Genomic DNA, 23,976 nt, shown 5'->3' with positions numbered 1-23,976 from the left:
TCATACTAAAACCACCTCTGAAAGAAAACAATGATCAAATACCAAAAAAAAAATCCCCTAATCCCATAATTTTCTTTTTTCTCTCATTAATGTCCTAATGCAGAGCTGGTGAGGAATATCTGTTGCACTTTGGGTTTAGGCTCTACCTCTGCCTGACTTATTTTTATGCTTTAAAAACTGTGGGTGTTCTCAGCCTTGTCTTCCTGAACGAGTTTTTCATTTCACTCTGGAGGTAAAAGGCAAAATTCCCGTGAGTATCCCCCGTTTTCCCACCTGACTTCTGCAGTTTAAATAATCCTGCCTATAAAAAGCTCCTGGCAAAACATAAATTCCAGCTCTGCTCTGGCTCGACCTCGAGCTCAGCTCTGGAAATGTTAATGTTGGCCCAGAATAAAAAAAGTGGGATTGGAGTGGTGAAGTCGGAGGTGTTGGAAGGGAACGGAATTTGCACCACAGGCTCGGGCAAAGCCACAGAAACAGAGCCTGGGAGAGCCCTCAGGGACAGCAACCCCAAATTCCACCCTCAAGGGTGATGGAGCTCATCAAACTTTCAAATCTGTTTTTTCCAGAATTATTGGATTTTTTTTTTTTAAATAAGCATTACTCTTAGGAGGGCGAGAAAGAAATAGATGTGCGCCTTCTCAGCTTTTAAAAAAATATCACTTTTAGCACAGTTTTTTCTTGATATTAGTTGGCTTTTTAATTTTTTTTTTAATGTCTTAGAAAGATTTTGTTTTATCTTGGTTGGAGTTTTGCATCTGGATTACTTTTAGCCATTAGTACAAAATAGATAAGGAGAAAGTCTTTATTCTCCAGATGGAGACACAGGCTTTGGGCAGTTAGATGAAGAGATCTGTCCTCACCACTCTGAATAGCCCTTTATTTATTAAATCTTCCCCAGAGCCAGTGCATTATGTTATCAGATTCCTTTGGAAGTTTTTTTGTTTTTTTTTTTTTCCTTTTGAATAAACAGGGAACCAGTAAATCTTTCTCCTTCTCATCCTTCAAAGTGCTGAAATGTCTGTTCCAAGTCAGGCAGCTTTGCCAGGGTTCTCCTCCTCACAAATATGCAGAGATGGCACCAAACTGCCCAATAAATTTTGTCTGTTTTATTTGAGGTGTTGATCATTTAAAAATCTTAGAATCATAAAATACCTGGAGTTGGAAGAGTCCAGAATGTGGAGTGTTCCTTAAATTGCTGTATTTTAAATTGATTTTTGGCTGAGTTGAAGAGTTAATCCTCCTCCTTCCAAATCCTGTTCATGAAGAAATCTGGTCCCATGCCTTAAAATGAAAAGGTTTTTTTACTTCTTTTCCCTTCAGAGCCCTGAGGATTGAGCAGGGCTGTGTCCTGGCTCCTGCCACCAGCAGAATGTTAATTGTGGCTGAGCTGCAGAGCTTTTATTCCTGGTGACAACACAGGAGCTGCAATTGGGTTTGACATGGAAAATCCTGGATCAGATCTGTCTGCAGAGCGAGAGGATGTCTTCACTTGTCCAATAAACACATTTCTTGGTGCTGGTTTTTTTTTTCACTGTGAGGGTTTTTAATGGAGAGATTTGTCAGAGGAGAAGTGAAAATTCAACTTTCCTGGTTTTTGTGGGATGAGATCCGAGGTGGGCAGCTCAGCAAATGTAATGCTAAAGGGGAGGGCTGTAAAAAACCCTTTTATAACGAGCAATTATGTTCAGTAGTTCCTTTTTTCCCCCCCCACAACTGTTTGTGCTGTCCTTTGAAGATTAATTAGTTAATGATTTGGCTGTGCTTTGAAGATGTAAAGTGCTATCTAGAAGTGCTAAGTGTTATCATATCTCATTCCCTTTGAAGTTTTATAAACTCTAGCACACAGGGCTTTCTTCCTAAAAGTCCTCCTTGCCTTGTGAGATATTTATAATTAGAGAGAATGATAATTTCAAATGCTGTCATGTTAATATTTCCCCAACTTTTCCAGTCTGCAGCAGGATTTGGGGTCAGATATTGCTGCAGGGGGAGTGGAGGGGACAGAGGCTTTGGAGTGACTTAAAAATAATAAATATAAAGTTAAAAAATAATATCAAGTATTCTTTATACCCTTTAAAGTTTTGAGCCTGCTTTGCTCTTCTCCTATTAATTCTTACCTGGGAACAGAAAATGAGTAAATAATTCTAGTGGGAGCTTAACCCACCTCATGGGAAGTTGGGCCACTTTTATTCCCAGTCTGTGTCCAGAATTAAGGAATCAGCTTTTTATTTGGGTCCTTTGATGGAATAACCTGTCCAGGGACTGGTTTTCCTGAGAGGAGGATGAGGTGGGAATAAACTACAGGCACTGAGGAGGTGGAAAGTTTGGAGTGAGGTTTAGGTTAAAAAAAAAATAAAAATAAAATAATCTACTGTGTGTCCTGGCAAGGAGCAAGAATTGAGGGAATATCTGCAGGGCATTCTTGCAGCTTGAGTGGATGGAAAATAAGAATGTGTTTAAAGAGAAAAAGTCTGGATTTTTCAGCCTTGGCTTATCTGCAGGGAGATTGTCTGCTGTGGTCAGAGGGAAAAGAAAAAAAAAAAAGGGGAAAAAGCAGAGTTAGGATAAAATTGGTGGTCCCTGGGGAGGGTGTTACTGAACTAACACTCGCTGGAGGAAACATGAGCACAACTGTGTGAAAAGGAAGAACAGCAGAGCTTGAGTTTCAAAACCAATTGTTTTATGGGGAAAATGAAGGCTTTTAAATCCACATACTCTCGTGGGGAAATAAATACAGCTCGTGGCCTTGAAGGAATGAGAAGTTTATCTTTAATATAGCAAGGATTAAAAAAAAAAAAGCCAAAGGCTTTAAATTCTAAACTCCTGTATTGTAATGTTGGTAAAATGAGACTGGACAAGTTATTTCATCCAGGCTTTAACTAAGTGTTCACATGTCAACTTTGAAATCACATTTTTCGAGTTCTGTAACTCAAAACAAAAGCTTCAACACCAGAAATTCAGCCTCTTTATACAAAACAACTTCACTTCCAGAATGATAAAATCCTGGTGGCTGGGCATAAAAAAGAAAGATTTAAATGTTTTAGAGTCTCATGGCCCTTCTGTCTGCAGGAGGAAGCAGCAGTTTAGAGAAAAACTTGATTTTGGAAGGGGAATGAAGAATCCCTGGCAGTCCTTGGTCCATGGAGGCAGGGAATTGTTCTCAGGAGAAGCTGCATTTTTGCACAGAACTCAGCAATCCCAGCCCAGCATCCCAGTGGGATTTGTAGGCACTGTGGGAAGTGTAAAAACACTGTGGCAAAGAGGAGTGGGGAAAGCCCAGGACAGTGGTTTTTGCAGGGTAATTACACTGAGCTGGATGTGGAGAAAACATCGTGGCCACAGCCAGTCTGGGAAACTTGAGTAAGTGCTAAAGTGTGGAGGATGTGGAACCCAGGCTGTCCTCAGTGTGGGTATTTGGGTGTAGAGTGTCTGGCTAAGGTTTGAACGTGCCCTGCAGTCCTTTCCAACCCAAATATTGGCAGATTTGATAATGAAGGAGATGCAGGAGATGAAACTGGCCCCATTTTCAGTCCTGAGGGGATGCTGAAGGGAAATGCTGAGCAAAAGGTGAAGCACTGGAAATCAGAGTCCCCTCTCTGCCAGTTCTTGGAGAAAGGGCAAAGAATTTTTTTTTTTTTTTCATGCATTTTAAGCTGGTGTGATCCACTTTATTTGCTAGGTAAAAACTAAAGATTTCAAATATCCAGATTTTATTTTCAGTCTGCTGCAAGCAGAGAGGATGTTCTACCCTGAGTGGAAAATAATCCTTTTCCTGCTGTGGTGCTGAGGGGTTTGTGCCTCCCATGCTAATGATTTCCCATCCCCTCTCTCCTGGGAGCATTTTCCTTCTGTTTTAAAGGACTTAGAGCCACCTGAGATCAGTGGGGTGGCAAAGTTGCAATTCCATGGATGAACATCAATCCTTGGTTCTCTCCAGGCTGGAGGGAGAGCAGACACAGAACATGGGACATTCCCACTGCACTGTGAGGCAGAAATCCCAATGCCCTTGGGATCTGTTCCTTCCTAATATCCATAGGATTTGTTCCTTTCCCCAACAGGTTGGTTATGAAGCTGGGAGCACCAAACCTCTTTAATATTTTGAAGTTACTCCAGCAAAAAGAACAGCGTTTTTTACCATGAAAGCTTTTTCCTTTATTGTCAGGATGTTGACAATATATTTATTATTACATGGAGATGTAGAGATGTATATAGATATATTATATAAAATTGCCTTAATCTCTTCCTTCCTCACTCTGGCCTTGCCTTCCCAGGACCTGGGTGTACTTCAGAGATTCAGGAACTGTCATCACATATTAAACAAAATCTGTCCACTCCAGTGTTGAGTTTCCAAAAGACTTGAACTGTTTGCAAATCAGGGAAGTTTTACCAGTGAGTTTTACCCATCCTGAGCAGAGCAGTTTGTGTTCCATGTTGGGCTCTGCTTGTTCTTCTCCAAACACCACGAGACAAAACCTCTGAGTCTGGGCTGCCTTTGTAACTCTGCTTCCTCTTCCCTTTCCTCCCTGCAGTCCTCGCTGATAACCTGAAGTCTAACCCAGGAATTAAGTGGCAATATTTCAGCTCAGAAGAAGGGATTTTCACCGTGTTCCCAGCGCACAAGTTCCGGTGCAAAGGCAGCTACGAACACCGCAGCAGGTAGGATTTGCCTCCTTCCAGTTTCCTGGGAAAAGCATTCACACTGGATTCCTCAAGCCCTGGTTTCATTCAGTGTTGTCCTTTGCCAAGCTGACAACATTCATGAGCAACTTCTAATGGAGTCCCTTGGGTTTTTTTAGAGTCGTTTTTTAAAGCACCACTTCTCATTTCTGAGAAACTCAACTGAAATTCCAAACAGGTTCCTCACCTCTCCCGAATTAAATCAGCTGTGAACAGCAGTGACTTGGAAGTTGTAGGTCAGCCTGCAGGCAAAATCTGACTTACATTTGTCTCATACTTGACCCCTGTTAATAAAGCAGTGAACACGCATTCTGCTGATTTGGCAGGTGCATCACTTTGGGGAGGGAGGGGAAAGATGAGACACTGGGAAGGGAACACAGGTAGGAGCATTTTTCCCCAGGTTCAGATGGCACATCATGGATAATTTCCTTGAATTAATAATTTCCATGGATTATTTCAGTGAAAAATTCCTTCCACTAAAATAAAAAAGTAAAAATAAAGCATCAGCTGGCAGCAGGATTTCCTGCACAGGGATTTCTGTTCTCTAGACATGAAGCCAAGAATTGGAGGTCCAGTATTTTTCCCTGCTTTTTCTGTTAGTAGCATGGGATTGATGAAGGCTCAAGGGTGGGAAAGTGCAGTGGCTTTAATATCTCTGGTCACACATGAATTAATTGTACCAGTTAATCAGTCTGTGCAGGGGAAGCAGCAGCACATCCAGGAACCTTTTGGGGACACTAAGGAGGGTTTGGTTTCCTGTCAGGGTTGAGCAATCAGAAGTTTACTGATGGTATCTTCAGTGTGTGTCATCAAAGCACAAAGTTCTGAGCTGGACTGAGTTTTCTCAGCCTTGGAAAGGTGTGGTCTGAAGAGGTGAGAGCTGGGGGTGCCCCAGTCCTGCTCAGAATTGGGACACTAAAACCATCAGTGATTTTATCCAAATCATTCAGCCTGGGTCATAGTTCCTCTGTGGCTAAATAAAGGGTATCTTTTTGGTGATATTTACTTCAGAGGGTAGTTTGGGTGAATTAATTAGTTAATGCCTCAGTGCTTTGAAGATCAAAGGCCCTGTTTCAGTTGCAGGTATTAATCCAGGGTAAAGCTGCAGGCTGTTTTACACTTAAGAACTGATTTGTGCCAGTTGTTTACTGCAGTGCCTTGTCTCAAATCTTCTGCATTTCCTTTCCTCTTAATAAGATTTCTGTGTCTGTGTTTGATACAATAAAATCTAGATCCCAAAACTCTCACTTGACTCTAGTTTTGTGTCTGGACTAAAGAGGAAAGAGAAACTTGCCATTTTATTTTAATCCTTCCTCGGTGCTGGGGATCTTCTTAATTTATTCCAGGCTAAACCTTGGCTTGAGAGCTTGTGAACTCTTTCACACATCTCTCAGTATTGGGAGATGAAAACAAGTTTTTTGGTGTTAGCACAGACACTGTTAGCAGCACTGAGAGCTCTGACTGGTGTTAGCTCACTTTGGGATGTGAAATTGGGCAGATCCATGACCCGGGTGAGAGTCATCCCAGGGCAGCCTGCCTTGGCCAGGAGCCTTTTTACAACAACCCAAACACCCTGGGCTCATCAGCTCCCTGCAGCTGCACAGGTTGTTACTTGTCATGGCCCCAGCACATCCCCATTGTTGCACTCAGTTCACGTGTGGGTGCAGTTCCCAGCAGGCAGGATTTACCAGGAGGCGTTTCTTGCTTCATTCAAACCTCGGTGTGAATTGCTGCACTGATCCCAAACGCTGCTGTGTAAGCAACAGGGTTTATTCCTGAAAGCTCTTGCTGTGACAGGGAGAGAGGAACCTAGTTTGAGTTTAAAATTTCAGAAAGTGAGAGGCATTTTTGCATGTTCAGACTCTCAGCTGGCTTTTCCTGGTACAAGTTTTCATCAGGGAAAAAAAAAAATCCTGTTACAATTGCTTCTCATATATAAATTCCTGTATAATTTTTCTTCACTGTTTCTTCCTGGTTCTTTGCTTGGGTGTTTTAATCCCTGCATATTTCCACTCATGAGCATTTCAGTGAAGGTGACAGGGTGCTGATGATGGTGGTTTGGGTTCTGTCCCTCCTCAGGCCCGTCTACGTCTCCACCGTTCGCCCTCAGTCCAAGCACATCGTGGTCATCGTGGACCACGGCGCCTCTGTCACAGAGACACAGCTCCAGATTGCCAAGGACGCTGCCCAGGTGATCCTCAGCTCCATAGATGAGCACGACAAGGTGAGTAGCTTGCCCTGGTCTTTGGTCCTCACCCAAACATGGTGTTTCCAGCCCCTGGACTCCTGCGGATTTGGGAGCTGCCTCTGAGTGGGGACAGAGCCTTGAGCTCACTCCTGGAACTTTTCTGCTTCAGGGGAAACGTTTGGGGATCTTCAGGCTAGGAAAACTGTGAAATCCCACTGATCTAAGGCAAAACCTCGTACCTTGAGCAATCTTTAAAGGCTCCTCCATCTCAGCAGATTTTTCAGTGATGGTCAACAGGAACCAGAACCATGCTCCAAACATGACTCCTCCTCACATCCTAAACTGCTTTGAGCAACTCATTTCACCTCTGAGCCTCTCTTTTTATCTGTGAAAGTGGAAATTATTTATTCCTCTGCAGTACTGGGGTGAGCTGAAGCATAATTAGTGTTTGGAGGATTCACAGATAATTATGAGACCACCAAAGGGCTGAGAAATCTGGGTTTGATTTCTTGCTCTCACTGGTGCTCATTTGACAGTGAAAAAGTCAAATAACCTGTAATTTTTTTCAAACAGACAAGCACAGATTCATAAAATGCTTCTGTAAAAAGTCTCCAGTTTGGTCTTTACTTTTAGTAACTCTCCACTGGTGAGACCTTGATCAGTCTCTCTGCTTGGATTTTCTTTTGTGAGTAGGAAGAATTTCAATTAAATCAAATTGAAGAAAACTGATGATAATCTTTGCCTTAAGTCTTCTCATGAATAGTATGGGAAAACCACTTGTAACTTGGTGCTTTTAGAGAGTGCTTTTAGTGAATATGGTAATCTTACAGTTCAGCAGGATTAATAGCACTTAAATTTAAGTCTCAGAAGGGTTTAATAAAGAGAATACATTTAAGACACAGATGCCTTGGTCAGTAGCTCAGTGGTTATAGAACCTGTTACACAGGTATCTAATTAATGCTTAATTCTGGGACTGCCTTGCCTCACTCATGCTCCCTAATGAAGTTTGTCACTCAATTAATGAGCCTGGTGTGTTAGATGTCATTAAGGCACAGCGGTAACACTTGCATTAATTTATTTACAGAAAAAGCTGATGTCAGAGTGGCCTTGCTTTGACTGGAACGTTAAAACAACAAAAAGCTTTGCTGGGAGCAGTCCTTAGAGGGGTTGTTTATACATATATATATATATATATATTATTTATTTTTTTTTAATTTCTCTGTGCTCTCCTCTTTTCTCTGTGCTCTCCAGGCTCTCCTGGAAATGCTCTCTGCTGATTTCCCTGTCAGTCCTGCCTGGCTCACTCAGGCTCTGCCCAGTAACCATTGTGAGGCAGCAGAGCGATGCTGCCTCTGCCCAGAAACAAACCCCAAAATCTCTTTTCCTTGAACTCCTCACCATCCTTTTGAAATCTGACAGATTCCTACCTCTTTGCCAACAAACACAGTTTTACACCCAGGGAATCCCCTCCTCCCTGTGCTGTGTGTGGGTGTGTGAGGATCCCTGCAGGGGAGGTGATCCCAGGGAATCTCTCCCCCCCAGATCTCGGTGCTGACGGTGGCGGAGGCGGTGAGGACGTGCTCCCTGGACCAGTGCTACAAGACCTTCCTGTCCCCTGCCACCAGTGAGACCAAGAGGAAGATGTCCACCTTTGTCAGCAGCATCAAGGCGTCCGACAGCTCCACGCAGCACGCCCTGGGCTTCCAAAAGGCTTTCCAGCTCCTCCGGAACACCAACAACGGCACCAGGCTCCAAGGAAGTAAGGCAGCCTCTTGTGCAAGCCTGAGCATGGCAGGGCCTTGCCAAGGTTTTCTTGTTTCACTTTGGCAGAGGCCAAAGGAGTGGAGTGTGTTGAATATGAACAAAAATGTGCTCTGTGCCTTGTTTTTATTTTAAGGAGCGTTTCTTTGGGCTGCAATCCACGTGAGGGATTGTTGGATGTGTCCGTTCCCTTCTCATTTGTGTCACTTGCTGCCTTGACTTTTCTTTAGAACTGAAAGAGGAAAATGCAGGATTGATCTGTGTGATAGCTGAGTTATTTCCCCAGTCTGGGTCGGGGATAGGGCAGGGGGCCTTTCCAGGGAAATTGCAGCTTCTGCAGGTTCATTTAATGATTGCATATGGATAATATCCACATTTGCATATGGATGATGTGCCTTACTGGGGAGGTGTCCCTTGCTTCCCAGGGAAATGGGGTTTTTGAGAGTACCAATTATGGCTGATATTTTCTGGAGCCCAACTGGTACTGGCTGAATTTTCCTTCATCTCAGAATCTCCCCCTCTGAACTCTGCATACTCATTATGAACTTTATCCTTCCTCTTCCCAAGATTGGGGTTTTTCTGGGTGGTTTTCTTTTTGTAATGAGGATGTGATGAAAAGACATTGAAAAGATGGATGTGAAATTGAGTGGCAGATCTGCTTGCCAGGAAGTCTTGGAAGGCAAATTCTGTGCTCTGAGTGCTCCTTGGGTTTGAGTAACACTGGCAGTGCCATGGCAGGGTGAGGGAACAGCCCATCTCCATCGGGATACTGGGATTATAGAACAGAATTCCCTGTGCCTGCTCCAGTGAGAGCAGATCCTTCAGTGTCCCAAAGGCCACCAGCTCAGGGGCTGTGCAGAACCAGAGGGAGAGGAAAAGTCCAGAAACTGAAGTGCTTTGGAAAGAATGAGGAAAAAACCCTCATATCCCCTGTGATTTTCCTTGGATTTATGGAATGATGCTTTTGGTACCAAAGGTTCAGCCAATTCCTGAGCTTCAGGCCATTGGCACAAGATTTTGTGTGACTGGACAAAGGATAAGCTTGGCCAAGGGCAGGATTTTACCATCCCCTGGCAAAATGATGACAGGGCAGCAACTCCAGCAGATGCAAAATGAACAATGTTCTGCTACAGCTGGCTGGGATAAGATGAATTTGTCATCAGGAATTATTCCAAAAACACCAGCTGAAGAGTCTTGGAACATCCTCCTGCACATTCCTCATTCCTGGAAGTGTCCAAGGCCAACTGGGAGCAAGCTGGGGTAGTGGGAGGTGTCCCTGCCCATGGCAGGGTGGGATGGGCTTTAAGGTCCCTCCCAACCCAAACCAATCCAGGATTCCATGGTTTTATATTTTGTATTAGGATTAGAAGTTCTGGCATATTCACACTTCACTAGGTTTCATATTTTGGGGGACAAGCACAGAAAGTTACAATACAAATGCTTTGGATTTAGGTTTTTCTCTACATGTGGAAGATTGTGAAGATCTAACATATTTATAAGGAATTTCAGAATCCCTGCAGTGAGACACAATAGGTTTGAGAAGAGGATGTTTATAAAACATGTCTCGTTTTCTTGTAAATAATCTTTTCATCTTTTTAAAAAAGAAAAACAAACCTAAGCACACACACACAAAAAAAATCCTTCATTTCACTGTTACTTTTTTAACATCCTGTTTCCAAAGAACAATGTGTGGGTGTGTCAGGGAAGCTGTGGAGATCCAGCCCCAATCCCAAATTCACCAGAAGGGAACTGCTGGGGTGAGAGGGGAGAACTGTGCTGTTAAACACATCTGGATTTTCTCCTGCAGTTCCTACTGCAGTCCTGCTCAGCAGATCCCAATCCCAAAAGGTGACAAAATGTTCCAGAAGCTGCTTGCTCTGGTCCCTCATGTAGATTCAGGACTTTTTCTTGTTATTCCATTTAGGCTGCAGCACCATGCCTGGCTGCAGGTAGAACATCTCTGCTGTAGCCTGGGAAACACAGCAACAATTTTCCTTAAACTCCACCCCAAAGCTGCTTTAATACCTGGCTTTGCTTTTTTTTTTTTTTTCCTTACTTTTAGTCCTTACAAAAAACTGAGGTAGAAATTCCCCCAGATTAACAGCACCTCCTGTTCGTGTCAAAATCTGACTTGGAGATGCTGTGGATCCCTGGATGAAGCTGCTGGGAGAAGATTTCAGGGCTCACCCCAGTTAAAAACCTGATGCACTTTGTGTCTGTGGTTGTGTTTTAGATACTGACATGGTCATCATTTATCTCTCGGCTGGGATCACATCAAAAGACTCCTCAGAAGATGATAAAAAAGCCACTCTACGTGTCATCAATGAAGAGAACAGCTTCCTCAATAACTCAGTGATGATCCTCACTTATGCCCTCATGAATGGTGAGAGATGCTTGTCATTTCCAGGCCATAAAATTCCCTTTCCTGGCACAGCACAGCTCGTTTGTTAAGCTCCTTCCAGGGTAATTCCAGGCCTTGCTGGGAGCAGTTTATTCATGGATTTTGGCACATTTAATCCATCCACAAGCTGCATCCAGATGTTGTTACTTTGGTGTTTATAACTGTGCCACTTTATCCTTGTGTGTATCCCAGTGCAGCTGCAGGGATGTAAAATATTGTGGCCTGGATTGTCCAGATTGAGTTAAATTTGTTAATTATTGTAAATGCAAACCTTGCTGGGGGCTCCCAGGGGCAGCAGACTGGGACTGAGTGTGACTTCATCAGCCAGGGAGGGTGAATGGGAGATCAAACCAAATCTGAAATGCTTTGATAACCTGGGAACCAACCTGAGAGTGAAGTTAAACATGAAGATCACCCACCCATCTTCCAAAAAAAAGCATTTTTGGCAAAAAGGCAGTTTGTTTTATTACTGAAAATAGCTGAGGAAATGAATGTTTAACCTTATGTATGATTTGGTTGTAAATTTAAATCCTCAAAAGGTTTTGATTTGTGTGCAGGAGTTGAGCCTGGGACTGGAGTGGAGTGTGAAAGTGGGATGATTCAGCTGGAGAACAAAGCCTGTTATCTCCCAGGGCAGAGGATTCGCTCCTGGTCCTGCCTGTGGGCCAGGCACTGTGGAGAACAAAGAGCTGTCCTGTGGATTTATGGGGCACACAACTCTTTGTTCCAAGGCCTTTGTTTCAAGTGGGGATGTGAACAGCATGGCAAATCTTTGCCCTGTGCAAACAGCAGGAAAGAGGCAATCTCATTAAATCCCATTTCAATTTTGGTGGTGTTGGGTAATTAATTTTCCTCCAACTGGTCTCGTAGAATTTTCAGTCGTGCCCTACAGAGCACGGATCACTCCTTTAGAGCAGGATGCAGAAGCCTGGATGGAGATGAAGCCTTGTTTTTACCTGTTTGCTCACATTTTGTGCCCCTGCTGCGTGGCAGAGGGGGTGACAGGGCTGAAGGAACTGGCCTTCCTGCGGGACCTGGCGGAGCAGAACTCGGCCAAGTACGGCGTGCCCGACCGCAGCGCCCTGCCCGTCACCAAGGGCAGCATGATGGTCCTCAACCAGCTCAGCAACCTGGAGACCACCGTGGGCAGGTTCTACACCAACCTGCCCAACAGGATGATCGATGAGGCCGTGTTCAGCCTGCCCTTCTCGGATGAGATGGGGGATGGTGAGTGCTGGCCTCGGGTTTGGGGGTGAAACCATCAGAGGTTGGGTTCTCTTGGCTTTCATATGCTGTAATTGTGGGTTTATCTTTTTTTCTTCTTTTTTTCTTCTTTTTTTCTTCTTTTCTTCTTCTTTTCTTCTTCTCTTCTTCTTCTCTTCTCTTCTTCTTTTTGTCTTCTTTTTGTCTTCTTTTTGTCTTCTTTTTGTCTTCTTTTTGTCTTCTTTTTGTCTTCTTTTCGTCTTCTTTTCGTCTTCTTTTCGTCTTCTTTTCATCTTCTTTTCGTCTTCTTTTCGTCTTCTTTTCTTCCTCTTTTTGTCTTCTTTTCTTCTTCTTTTCTTCTCTTCTTCCTGCTGTCTTTTCTTCACGTTAGAGCCAGGATTACTGCACAGGAGTTGCAGTTTTGTGTTCTCACTCAAATAATTCTTATTTATATTACAGTCTCAAACTCATGACTTCTAGCTAACAAGATAGAAAATGGAGATGTCTCTAACTCTTTCCAAGGATTTTTAAGCATTAATTGCCCAATAATGAGATGACACCTCTATTATTTATACTTTTAACCCAATAATTGACCACCCAAAGTCTGCAATGTGGACCTTTTTCACCCAATAAGAAAAAAACACCCAAAACCATGAAAGAAGAAGGTGAAGAAGGACTTAGACAATGCCTTAAATCCTCCATATTGCCCCATATATATTAATTAATTAGAAGGTGTTGCAGAGTTCTCACCTCAGGGATGAGATAAATCCCAAACTGTTGGGTTTATAATTATGGATATGATTCCCAGCACAGTGGCAATACTGAGATTTAGTTAAGCAGAGATTTAATTCATTGATTATGTGTTAGATGAGCAACAGTTCATCCCAACTGTTGCTTTACAAGGACAAATTAACTTCCTTCTCAATCCTATTTTTAATCCCCTAAATGCTGTTAAAGGAAGAAAACACTTCATTGGCTTCTCACACAAATTTATTTCTTATCTATAAGGAGCCCACTTGGAGACTGACAACTCCCCAAACATTAATTGTGGTGTGTGTTCTAATAAATTGATTCATCTACTTCAGGTCACTATCAGAAACACAAATTAACTAATTAGGGAGAGTGGCTGATGACAGCCAGACACAGCAGAAACCCTGCTGAGCTTCCCTGGCCTTATTCCAGCATGGAATAGATACAAAATTTAACTGTGTAACATCTCAAAATGCTCTTTTTCCTCTCTAAATAATTAACCAGATGATATTTCTGATGTTTTATGGTTTTATGGTGTTTTTTCTCCCTCCAAGGCCTGATAATGACTGTCAGTAAACCCTGTTACTTTGGGAACCTCCTGCTGGGAATTGTTGGGGTAGATGTCAACCTTGCCTATATCTTGGAAGATGTCACCTATTACCAGGACTCCTTGGGCTCCTACACCTTCCTCATTGATAATAAAGGTAATTTTGGCTCAGATATTTCCTCTAGTCCCTTGAATCACCAATTCTGAATTCTCTGAGCAGTCTCTAAGTAATGAATGATAATATTTATTAAAAAGTTAATTGTATGTCATTGGTTAGTTTTGCCTGAAATTTTGCTAGAGATTTTAGGTGGATTCGTGACTTAAAACTTCTGGCCTGGAGTTCTGATTTGGAAACTCTTGTTGTGGGGATTTTCTACACCTGTGACATCCAAGGTTTTCTGGGGAAAACTGGTGTTAATGTGTGTGTCCAGCTCTTTTCATTGCTGAGTTTTTCAAGCTGGTTTTCATTTGCAGCCCCTTTGATGACGAGATTGTTCAGTCACTGCCATCTTTGCCAAAATTCTGTATAATTACTATATATTCTTTTTTTCCCCTAAAATATCTATGCTAGGCTCAGTTCTGTACTACACTCCGTATTTGGGGCTGTGTTTTTGTTTTTTAGGGTACACCCTGATGCACCCCTCCCTGACCAGGCCCTACCTGCTGTCTGAGCCTCCTCTGCACACAGACATCATCCACTACGAGAACATTCCCAAATTCGAGCTGGTGCGCCAGAACATCCTCAGGTAAGGGCTGGGATGCAGCTCCCAAATGAGCAGCACTGGGAGTATTTCTAGAGGAATTCTAAGAATATATAAGGTAAAATCTCTTTTCCTACAATATCTGGATACTTGGATGGATTTATTTTCCTCATTAACAATTCTGGTTTGATTTTTTTCTCCAATTTTTTTCAGTTGTCATTTGTTACGTTGTGTTTCCCAGCTGATCTGGGGAATATTCCCTTTAATCTGTTTCTTCCCTGTCAGGAAGATTTCCCACTATTTGGTTTTTCTTTATCCTTTGCCTAATCTGAGAGTTTTTAAGCTGAAAACGTGGGAGTCCACAAGTGCATTTTCAGCACACCACATGCTTTCCTTCTCCAAACATAAATAACAGATAATTCCTTCAATTCTTATGATAATTATATAAACACACCACAGAAGGATTTTGCTGAAGTCCCAACAATTTTGCTCAGTGTTTAATAAACTGCTGGATGTTTTATCTGCCACTGCAGCATTCCCTTGGGCAGCCAGATCATCACAGTTCCTGTGAACTCCTCGTTGTCCTGGCATGTCAACAAGCTGAGGGAGATTGGGAAAGAAGCCTACAACGTCAGCTATGCCTGGAAAATGGTAAGGAAAACAAGTGTGGGATGGCCCAGAGGGAATTCATGGCTCTGCTACTGTCCTTCCTTCAGTTTGGGAATATCTGATCACTAATCTCAACCCAGGGATTCAAATGGAGTCTGAGGTTAAACATAATCCAGGTGAATTCACTGATGCCAGCAGTAATGGGTTGCTCTGTGCTAACAAACTCAAGGAGGTACATGTGGATCATTTCACAATATTAAGTTAAATCCAACCTAAAGGATTGAGCTGAGCAGTTTTAAGAGATTAAGTCTATCATTGTTTAACAGGAATTCACACAGGGAGGTGTCTGGAGCTGATTTTTTTAAGATTGTAATTGTAACTCCCTTTGCAGAGCAGCTGGGACACTCCAAAGTTTGCTGGTCTGGTGTAATTTAGAGTCCTTAAAATACTCAAACCAGTAAAATATGTGGCACACGCAGCACATAAGCAGCAATTAAGAATGGAAATAATAAAATCTTGCATTTGAGAGTTAATTTGTCCGTGCACTCCATAAAGCCAACAGCAGTGTGTGTCCAGCAACTGGAAACCTGCAGCCTCTCCTCTGTTAATGACCAAAAATATCCATGAAACAGTGTTAGAATTGGAAATTATTGCAAATCAAGCAACAAAACAAAAGTCTTGTTTGGTTTTCAGAAAAAAAAAAAAAGATTACAGTATTTTTATTTTCTTTGTTAACTGTGGAAAAGTGGTTTTTGTAGAACTCAGTGGCTCCAACACAGAGAAATTCTGTTGATGCCTCATATTTTAGTTCTCTTTGGTGACTGGCTGGTGTTTTGCAGGTGCAGGACACATCCTTCATCCTGTGTGTGGTGGTGATCCAGCCAGAGATTCCCGTGAAGCAGCTGAAGAACCTCAACACTGTCCCCAGCAGCAAACTGCTCTACCACAGGCTGGACCTGCTGGGCCAGCCCAACGCCTGCCTGCACTTCAAGCAGCTGGCCACCCTGGGTGAGAGCCTCTGCCAGCCTGTCCTGGCCCCCTCAGGGACACAGCAGCATCCTGAAAAAACCCCCCAGCTGTGATAATCCCCACTTTGTCCCCAGCACTGAGTGCCACCTCCAGGAATTCCTTGGGTGTCTCCAGGGATGGGCACTCCAAACCTCCCTGGGCAGTTCTGGTGCCTGAGCCCCCTTTCCATGGAGAAATTTCTGCTGATGTTCAACCTGAGCCTCTCCTGGCACAGTCACACCTTCTTGCTGTGTGTTTCTGTAGAGTGTAGCAGCACAAAGCAAAGCTCTTCTCAAAAACATGGGAAATACTCTTCCCTGGAGAAGTTTTTATTTCCAAGGCTGATTTTCTGATCAGCTTTTACCTTCTCACAGCTCTCCTTGGTCACAGTGAGCTGCTCAGTGCTGAGCTCTCCCACAGCAGAGCCTGAGCTGGATCCCACAGGGATCATCCAGCTCTTGAGTGAAGGGCCCATGCAGGGATTGAATTCATAACTTTGTCATCATCAGCACTGGGTTTTAACCAACAAATTTACTTTTTGCAGGATGAATGAGTGGGGCTGCTCATCAGAGTAGGAGATAAATGCACTGGGGTCCCTGACAGGGCAGGGGGAGGAGTAGAGGTGTCTCACCAAGCTCAAACCAAGTCCTCTCCTGGCTCTAAAGCAGCTCCCTGAGCAGTGACAGAGTAAGATCAAGCCCCAGCCAGTTGTTCAGGACTCTCCTGTTCTTTTGCTTTGGATTCATGGAAGTTTTTCACTGCCAGAAGCATTGAATACCTTCAGAGTCAGAAGTTGAGCCTGTTGGGGAGAACCTCAGTGCTCTGATGGTTTCCAGACCTTCTTCACCTGCTTCAAAATTCTCAGGTTTTGATAGGCTAAAGTGGTTCTGCTCTTTCTGACTGGTTTCAAACATTGCTGGGAAAAAGGGAAGAATCTCCAAGGCAGTTCCAGTGTCTGGAAAAGATGGAGAACTTAAACCCCAGAAATATCCCAAGGACAGAGGGGTTTGACAGAAACATCCTCCACTGCAAGCTGTCATATTTAGGTATAACTTTGTGAGGTCCCTCAAATCTGTACTGTAAGAAGTTGTGAATTAAATATTTCTGCTCCTAGCAGGGTTTGAAGGTCTCATGCTGGATTAGTGGCACAGTTGAGAGATTTTTCTTAGCTCTTTGTAGCCCTGCAGAATAACTCAGTGAGATCACACTGGAGGAGGGACCTGACAAACCTGTGGAAATTGTTTTGCCAGTTGTTTAAAACACAGGAATTTATTATTTTTTCTTTAATGAGGTGCTTAATCTTGATAATCTTATATCCAGAGAGATATGGAGAATATCCCAAAATATCCCAAAAATGCAGTACTAAGCTGTCAAGTGAAAAAACTTCATGTGAAGCAAAATCAGAATATTTGCTCTGGGGAGCAGATGAAGGACTGGAAGTTTGGAAGTGGGGACTGCAGCACATGTGTGGGGATGTGTTGGAGAGGGATATGACTAAAAGCAGAACACTTCACATTCTGCACTGCACTTTTTCCTCTGGAGACCATTCCACACAGGGAATTTGGGTTCCATGGGTCACAGCCTTAGAAAAGATCTTCTCAACCCTCAGCCCTGCATCATCATAATAATTCGTGTTTTTTAAAAAGAAAAAGCTGTCTGGTTTTGCAGATTTTGCATGATGAAAGTTTACTTCTGAGTTTGTTCTGAAACCCACTCCAGACAGCTGCACTTTTATTGGGGAGCTCCTCTTCTGCACTTGGGATTCTCCAGATGTTCATTGTCTGGAACTGAAAAATGCTCATTTTCATTTCCCTCTGGGATATCTAACTTAAACAGGGAGACTTAATTTCTTCTTTAGCCCATCATCTTTTCTTAAGGGAAAACAGCTTCTGTAATCTCACAAAAAGCAGTAATTCAGGAATTATTGAGGCTTTGGGAACAAGGGCATTAAATACCAAACGACACACGGAGATCAGAGGAGGGGGTGATGCTGAGCTGTGTGTTTTAAGGCAAAAAGGGGAAGAGTTCATGAGCAGCCTGAGTTTAGGAGGAAACTGCTGGGAAGTGTTCTGGGTTGGGTGGAAAATTCTGGTTTTTCCTGCCCTCCCTCCCAGTCCAGAGTGTCCTGCAGGAGTTGAGCACTTTGGTGGGAGTGGGGACAGCAGCAGGGTCATTCCTGCCACAAGGACACCACATCAGGGTGGTACAAACACCCTCAGAACTCAACGTGTTCATCTCCTCACCCTGAACTCCGTGGTGTTTCGGTGTTTGCAGAGAGCCCCACAGTGATGCTGTCTGCAGGCAGCTTCTCCTCCCCCTACGAGCACCTGAGCCAGCCCGAGACCAAGCGGATGGTGGAGCACTACACGGCCTACCTGAGCGACAACACGCGCCTCATCGCCAACCCCGGCCTCAAGGTGAGCCCTGGGCCTTCCTGAGCCTTCCTGCTGCTGCTGCCCCTCCTGCAGGGACTCCCACATCCCAGCAGCTGGCACTGGGAAACTTAGAGTGTGGGGGTTTGGTGGGTAGTAATACATGTGAGTCAAGACGGAGCATTTGGGGTGTTGTCTTTGTCCTTCTTCTTCACCGTCTTCTTCACCTTCTTCTTCACCTTCTTCTTCACTTCTTCTTCTTCCTTCATCTTCCTTCTTTTTCCTTCTTTTTCCTTCTTTTTCCTTCTTTTTCCTTCTTTTTCCTTTGTCTTCCTTTGTCTTCCTTTGTCTTCCTTCGTCTTCCTTCGTCTTCCTTCGTCTTCCTTCATCTTCCTTCGTCTTCCTTCTTCTTCCTTCTTCTTCCTTCTTCCTTCTTCTTCCTTCTTCCTTCCTCTTCCTTCCTCTTCCTTCTTCTTCTTCTTCCTTCTTCACCTTCTTCACCTTCTTCTTCCTTCTTCCTTCAGCTTCTTCTTCCTTCTTCACCTTCTGCTTCCTTCTTCCTTCTTCATGAGTTTGGGTGGTTTTCTGTAATTGGGTGTAAAAGGTCTGCATTGAAGGCCTTGGGGAGTAATTATTGGGTCAGAAATATAAATAATACAGGTGTCAGCTATAATAAATAATATAAATAATATAAATAAATAATGTAAATAATATAGGTGTCACCTTGTTATTGGGTAATTAACGCTTAAATAACCTTGGAAAGAGTTAGAGACTCCCCATTTTACCTCATTTTCGTGGCATGCTTGTTGGAGCTCATGGCTGGTGAAGCTGTAAATAGATAAGATATAATAAGCGTTCAAAGTCCAAACTCAATCTACATTTCCTGTGTCTTTCATCCTGACCTCAGCAGAGATAAAGAAGCCAAAACCATCACAGGGAGGGACCTTAAAGCCCATCTCATCCCACCCCTGCCATGGCCAGGACACCTTCCACTCTCTCAGGGTGCTGCTGATGCCTTAAGATTGTAGCTTTTCTATTTTCCATCTCTTTGTCATCCTGTAATTCTTCAGTCTAGAATTCTAAACCCCATTTAGAGTGTGAGGTGGCTTTCCCATTTTGGTCAGACACAACAATTCCTCTCCAGGCCTGGGAATCAAGGACACTTCACTGCCTCAGGCCCTGAGAGATGGAAACAAAAGTTAGTTGGGGGGAATCAAATTTGGGGTAAATTACTTCATTACCTGAAGCTGTAATTGGGAGATACCAAATTATTGTAATAACTCCCAATATACAAATGGACTAAACTTACAAAAGTGTGAAAACTCATGACCCATCATCCATTTTTGGGTGTAGCCCCTTGGGGAGGCTTTGTCTGCCCTAAATGTACCTGAAGGCTCTTCAATAACCACTTTTCCTTCTCTTAATTTTGTCTGGCCTCTGTATATAGGTAATCCCCAAAAAAGGCATCACTCCACCCTGGCCTTGGACACTTCCAGGCATCCTGGGGCAGCCACAGCTTCTTTGGACAACCTCACCCTCCCAGCCAGGAATTCCTTCCCAACATCTGATCTAAGAATGGAGAGAGGAGAGAGGCAGAATTTTGTCAAAACAAACACTAGAAAAGTTAAAACCACACTAAATTCTTAGCAGAAACACCTTTGTGTTCTTTCTACAAATGAAAAATCTCTATTTTCTGTGCAAGCAGCACATTAAAAAAAAAATTTAAAAAACCCCCACAAACTAAAAGCCACAGAGATAGATAACCCCACCACTATTTCACCCTAATAATCTGCTTGGAATGTGCGGTGTGAGAAGCCTTGAACCAAATAATTGAGCCGAGATGATCCCCGGTGGCTCTCGGGGGGAAAGCTTTTATTATCTCCCCATGCAAGTCCTGCAGGAACCCTGCCAGCTCTTGCCTTTTGTTTTGCAGTTCTCTGTCAGGAATGAAGTAATGGCAACCAGTCACGGCACGGATGAATGGATGACCCAGATGGAGATCAGTGGCCTCAACAGTTACATTGTCAGGCGTTACATAGCAACCCCCAATGGGGTGCTCCGCATCTACCCCGGCTCCCTCATGGACAAAGCATTTGATCCCACCAGGAGACAATGGTGAGTTTTTAGGGTCCCCTCAGCAAAGCTTTGAATCATCTCCGAGGGCAAGGAAGGAAATGTTCAGAGCTCGTTTGGTTTTTTTGGAGTTGATTTTGTAGCCTGTGAGTTTTCGTCGTTCTTTTTTTTTTTTTAATTTTAGTTTTAAAATGTTTTTGTTGGGGGGAAAAAACCTCAGAGCTTAAATGCAGTTCAGACATTTATTGGTTCTAATTTCAGGCCTTTTTGTTTTGAGAGGTAGTTGGGGTTTCGTAGCCCAGCTTTGGCAGATGGGGACATAAATATTCAGAAAATGAGCATCCCCTTCAGGGATTAGCTAATTCAGGAGTGTTTGAGCTCTTTGGGCCCTTTCTGGTTGTTCATATTTGAGCCTTTTTGTTTGTTTACTGTGGATTTTCCTCACTACTTTCAAGGAGGGGGTCACATTATGCAGCAGCATCTGATTTGTGCAGAGAGCTGGGGATGCTCCAGATGGGAGCAAGCTCTGAGTGTGCTCCAAAGGCTGGGATGTGTGGGAAGGATCAGCCAGGTGCTGCTACACTGGAAAAGGCACAGATCCCAACCCTGTGGCTCTGCAGTGCTCCTGGCAGCTCTCCTGCCCCATGTTTTCCCTGAAATTCGTAGTGTTATGGGAAGAAGGTGCAAGTAAAACCCTGGGGATAAAGCAGAAATGGGTTAAGCTGCTCAAGGGTTGGTGCTCTGCATAGGGAGAAACAAAGTGATCACTTTTTCTGACAGAAAAATGTTTCCAAAAGTTTTATCAACTTTCCTATGACAGTTTTATCAGCTGTCCTCTGACTGTGGCTTATTTTATGCTGGTGGAAGCTTTAGGAGATTATAATTTATAAGCGCTGTCTGGTATTTCTGAATTTTCTTGCCTCAGTTCTGTCTTTTCTCCCCAGTTTGAAATTTAATCATTTTGCCAAGGTTTGCTTTGAGTTGGAGACTCTGCTGGCACCAAGTCCTGCGTTGTTCTGGGGGAAAATGTCTGAAATCACATTAAATGTGTTCTGTGCAGGAGTAAACTGAGCTTTTTTAATGCAGGGACCATTTATTGAGCCAGTCTGGGTTAGTTTGGAGTCCCAGTTGTGTTTAGGCACTTGTTTGATATTAAACCCCAATCATTTGGTGCCTGTTGTTGACAGCTTTCAGAATTCAGTGTTATTTTCAGTTTTGTTCACAGCTTTCAGAATTCAGTTTGTTATTTTGGGGAAGTCAAGGATTCCCTCTTAAAGTCACAGACTTTGGCATTAACTCTGAGCATTTCTTTGTGCTTCCCCCAGGTACCTGCATGCAGTGGCCAACCCAGGACTGATCACCTTTACTGGGCCCTACCTGGACGTGGGAGGGGCTGGATATGTGGTGACCATCAGCCACACTGTCCATTCCTCCAGGTGAGGGGCCCTGGGGCTTTGGGGCAGGCAGGAAAACTCAGAATTCTCAGAGCTGGGTGACTCTCTGTGCTCAAGAACTGAAAACCAAAGCTGGTCTTAAAGTGCTGGTGGTGAAATGTCATCTGAGCTTGTGGAAACAGGGCATTGAAACACTGGGAGAAATCCATTTTATAGGAATATGGGAATTCTGGGGCTTTATTGCTAGAGGAGTAATGACAGTATATTAAAAAAAAAAAAGATTGATGGGTGGGGAAATGCTCCTGGATGAACACGAGGTGGGATGTCCAGGGAATTGGGAGGAGGAGAGGGATTGCTCTCCTGAGGCAGTTTGGGAAGTTAAATCCTTCTCCATCAGGAGAAGCTCCACATTTCCTGAAGTCCCCCACACCTCCTCTTTTGGGGTTTGAAGGCTCAGAGAGGTGTTTGGAAGGGAACTGGAGGCTGATCCAAGGGCAGAGAGGCCAGGCCACAAAGGGGGTTAAAGACAGAGCTGTCCTTACTCCAGGAATTGGGGAGCTCCTCTCCTGGGCTGCTTAAATCCAGCACTTCTGGGTTTCCAGGAGGAGAAAGATCTTAAGGCAAAGCCTGTGAATCTCCAAGAGCCCTTCCAGGATTTCTGGGAACAGACTGGAGTGGGAACAGCAGGGCCAGGAGTTGGACTGGATGATCCCTGTGGGTCCCTTCCAGCTCAGGATATTCCATGATTCTATGAAATGACTTTTTCCTGGAGAACCAGACTGTTACTGTTCCAGCTCCCTCCTTGCCAGGCCCCAGCCTGAGGCCAAGATTTGGGATGAGGGATGTTTAAAGGAGCCCAGTTTATAAAACATGGAGCAAACCTCTCTGTCCCAAATTCCCAAAATAGCAGTTACCTGTCCTGGTTTTTCCATGGAGTCTCTTCCAAGCTCCTTACCCAGCAGTACAAAGGTAACTCCCAGTGTTGTACTGGGAAAACAGGGATCTCAAATCCAGTAGGGAACTCTTCCCATAGATTCCCCTGCTTTCTGTGGGTTTTCCCACCACTGCACCTTTCTCTGTGTGTTTTGGGAGGAGCATTTTCAGCCCCAGCCCCTGCCTGGTTCCCTCCTCACAGAGGAATTGACTCTGGGGGAACGAGCACTTCTGTAAGGGGAGAAGTGCAATTCATCAAAATTCTGATTTTTATCTCACGAGGGGATGGTTTACTCAGCTCTAAGAACTTCAAGCTCCTGTGGGTTATTAGAAGATGATTAAAGAACAGTTAAACAAAGTTTGGCAGATGTGAGTGTGATTCCTGGGTAAATATGACCTCTGAAGCTCATAGTCACATGTGGTTATAATCCCCAAAAGAGGCCTGAGCTCAAAATCCAGAGGGGTGGGGAGGAATCTGTGGAGTTAACAGGAATTCTGGCATCAGGGACTGCTGGGAGGGTTTAAATACCCACATCAGGGCAGCCAGAGCTGACACCTCTCATTCCTATTTTATGTATATCTTATTTCTTTTTTTATAGAGGCTGGGAGGAGAAAGATTTATGCCTGATGTGGTTTAATGCAGTTGGCATCAGCAAAGCACGAGGATTTAATGCTTTAAAACGAAGCTAAAATATTTACAGTGTTCTAATGGCTTTATGTCTGTTAGGACAGAGCAGAACTTCAGAGCTTGATGTCTTGTCACACATGAAATGTGTCTGTGCTGCTTCACTTCCATCCTCCCATTCCTCCTCCAGGAAATGTGAACAGCAAATTAAATGCAGGTTTTAAAAAATCTGTAATTTATCTGGTCTACAAATGAGATTTGACTACATCTCCCCTGCACCTCTTTGAAAAGCAAACAAAGCTCAGCCCAGTAAACAGAGCTGGGTTTCCATGGAGCAGGGGTGGCCAGGGCTCTGTTTGTGCACTCCAGCTGGGCCTTGCAACATCTTTTTTTTTTTTTTTTTTTCTAAACATTTTTATTCCTGTCTCCAGAGATAAAATAATGGAGTAAAGTAAAATTTTGAAGAGCAGCAGGTCAGAGGTGTAAGGTCCACATGGGTGCAAATCCCACACCCTTGAGCATCCTGCAGGGTGAGAGGGGACTGGTCTGGCTGTGCCCTCTCAGTGCTACTGGGAGCAAACTGGGAGCAAACTGGGACAGCTGGGGTGTTAGGAATGGAGGAAGGACAAAATCATCACAGGATCCTTTTTATAACCCACCCTAAGAAATGTTCTTTCCTTCTCATTTTCTGCCTGCCGTTCACAATCACTCCCACACTCAGGAGTTTTAGGGAT

General features: G+C 43.8%; 1 protein-coding gene across 1 annotated transcript in view; it reads left to right on the top strand.

Moving 5' to 3' along the window:
- Positions 1–23,976, top strand: part of CACHD1 (cache domain containing 1) — an 88,871-nt gene that overhangs the window by 51,599 nt on the left and 13,296 nt on the right. The window contains exons 5-16 of the mRNA XM_083867179.1: positions 4,530–4,656; positions 6,757–6,901; positions 8,408–8,624; positions 10,860–11,009; positions 12,021–12,254; positions 13,535–13,684; positions 14,150–14,273; positions 14,762–14,879; positions 15,677–15,845; positions 18,120–18,262; positions 20,151–20,332; positions 21,616–21,726. Coding sequence (XP_083723305.1) covers positions 4,530–4,656; positions 6,757–6,901; positions 8,408–8,624; positions 10,860–11,009; positions 12,021–12,254; positions 13,535–13,684; positions 14,150–14,273; positions 14,762–14,879; positions 15,677–15,845; positions 18,120–18,262; positions 20,151–20,332; positions 21,616–21,726 — 1,870 coding nt within the window. The remainder of the gene's footprint in view (positions 1–4,529; positions 4,657–6,756; positions 6,902–8,407; positions 8,625–10,859; positions 11,010–12,020; positions 12,255–13,534; positions 13,685–14,149; positions 14,274–14,761; positions 14,880–15,676; positions 15,846–18,119; positions 18,263–20,150; positions 20,333–21,615; positions 21,727–23,976) is intronic.

This window comes from Zosterops lateralis (assembly GCF_965231275.1).
Source record: "Zosterops lateralis genome assembly, chromosome: 9".
Taxonomy (NCBI): Eukaryota; Metazoa; Chordata; class Aves; order Passeriformes; family Zosteropidae; genus Zosterops; species Zosterops lateralis.
This window is presented reverse-complemented; position numbering and strand designations above follow the sequence as displayed.